Below are 1,929 nucleotides of genomic sequence, written 5' to 3' on the forward strand. Positions count from 1 at the left end.
TGCGCTCCAAAACAAGCCTCGAGCACCCCCAGGCCCTCGCCCTGCTCTGACAACGGTCTCCCACGGGGGCAGCTCAGCACCAGCATCGTTTCCTCCCTCCCCAGGTCCCAACACGTTCGAGGACGCCGGGAACTACATCAAGAATCAGTTCCTGGATCTCAACATGAGGAAGGACGTGAAGGAGATCTACAGCCACATGACCTGTGCCACAGACACACAGAACGTCAAGTTCGTCTTTGACGCCGTCACGGATGTCATCATCAAAGAGAACCTCAAGGACTGTGGCCTCTTCTGAGCACCTGGGTGGCAGGTAGCTGAGAAACGGGTGTTCAACCACAAAAACAAAAGGGCTGGGGGAAAGGGGAGGGGGTGGGGGGGTGCAGCAGAGTCAGCTCCACCCGTGGCCGCGGGCACTAAACCGTGACACGGGACGGGGCAGTGGGGACCTGGCAGGGCTGGGGGATGGTTGGACTCCATGAGCTGAAAGGTCTTTTCCAACCCAAATGATTCCCAGATTTGATGATTCTAAATCTTAACAGGGCATGGGTCCTCTCAGACCCACCATCAAACACAGCCTGGAAACCTCCCAGCTGCAGAGCAGGGTGGGGAGGATGTGGTGGGACCAGTGAGGTTGGGGGTCCCACCCAGCGTCCCCGTGCAGAGCTCTGCTGGGGTTTGGTTCCCTGCCCCAGAGCCTCCCAAAGCCGGGTGGGCTCAGCCTGGGTACTATCTAGAACCTGTTTTCATAGAATCATGGAGTCATGGAGGGGTTTGGGTGGGAAGGACCTTGAAAGGCATCGAGTCCAACCCCCTGCCCTGAGCAGGGACATCCCCAGCTAGAGCAGGGTGCTCAGAGCCCCGGCCAACCTCCCCTGGGATGGTTCCAGGGATGGGGCAGCGACCACCTCTCTGGGCAGCCTGGGCCAGGGGCTCACCACCCTCAGCAGCAACAATTTCCTCCTTCTCTCCAGTCTAAATCTCCCTCTTTTAGTTCCAAACCATCCCCCCTTGTCCTGTCCCAACAGACCCTGCTCAAAACTTTCCCCAGCTTTCTGACAGCCCCTTTGAAGCACTGAAAGGCCACCAGGAGGTCTCTCCAGTTTTGTCCAACCACTTCCCACCCTCTCCCGGGGGCAGGGTGATAAATCCCAGCAGACCAGAGCCCGAATCCTGCCCCTGAGCCAGATGAAACCCTTTTATCTCAGGGTGCCTGTTGCCTCACCTGGTGGGAACACCCCGAGTGAGACCCACGGGCACCACACCCCACACACGGCTCCACCCGGGCCCGTAGCTCATCACCAATACAAATTAATTGGGGTTTATAACCCAAATTCTTCCACTCCCCATTTGCCCACCAGCCTGAGCAGCGGGGGCAATTTCTTCCCATCCACCAGCTTCGTTTTTCTGGGAACCTTGGGTTGTTTTTTCAGGGGATCTTGGTTTTTCAGGGAGCCTCCAGCTCCTCCCTGGTCTCTGAACATTAATGGAAAAGCAAGAAAACAAAAAAGATAAAGGAGCCAGGGCAGGGCAGGGCAGGGCAGGGCAGGGCAGGGGGTGTCCCCTCACACCAGGAAACTGCTCCTGGCATCAAGGAGAAGTAGAAACCCTGCTCCAGGGGAGCCCAGGGTGGCCCTGCTGGCTCCTCCCTGGGGGTGCCCAGCTCCAGGAGTTTTGCTGCTGCCTGGGTCAGAGCTTTTAAGGAGGTGAATTTTTTTCTTCCCCAGCGTGGTGCGATGAAAAGTCTCTTCCCCAGGCCCCCCCTTTCCCTTTCACTGCCCCCTTGGACAGCGTTTAACCCCCTCTCCTCTCTTCCTTCCCTGCTAGAAGAGGAAGGGACAACGTCAGTCACCGTTCTGCTGAGCAGAGCCAAAGGGATTCACCAAAAAAATACACATCACCTGGACCCCCCTTTTTCTACGACCTACCCAA

The 1,929-nt window shown here is 57.4% G+C and overlaps 1 protein-coding gene across 1 annotated transcript in view; it reads left to right on the plus strand.

Annotated features, from left to right (window-relative positions):
• LOC103771366 (guanine nucleotide-binding protein G(t) subunit alpha-2) overlaps positions 1-295 on the plus strand; it is a gene marked incomplete at its 5' end in the record, with an annotated part of 883 nt that extends 588 nt beyond the window's left edge. The window contains one exon of the mRNA XM_008938662.1: positions 105-295. Within this exon, the coding sequence (XP_008936910.1) occupies positions 105-295 (191 nt within the window). The remainder of the gene's footprint in view (positions 1-104) is intronic.
• Positions 296-1,929: the final 1,634 nt, after the last annotated feature.

Source organism: Merops nubicus, unplaced genomic scaffold (assembly GCF_000691845.1).
Source record: "Merops nubicus isolate BGI_N331 unplaced genomic scaffold, ASM69184v1 scaffold30890, whole genome shotgun sequence".
NCBI classification, from domain to species: domain Eukaryota; kingdom Metazoa; phylum Chordata; class Aves; order Coraciiformes; family Meropidae; genus Merops; species Merops nubicus.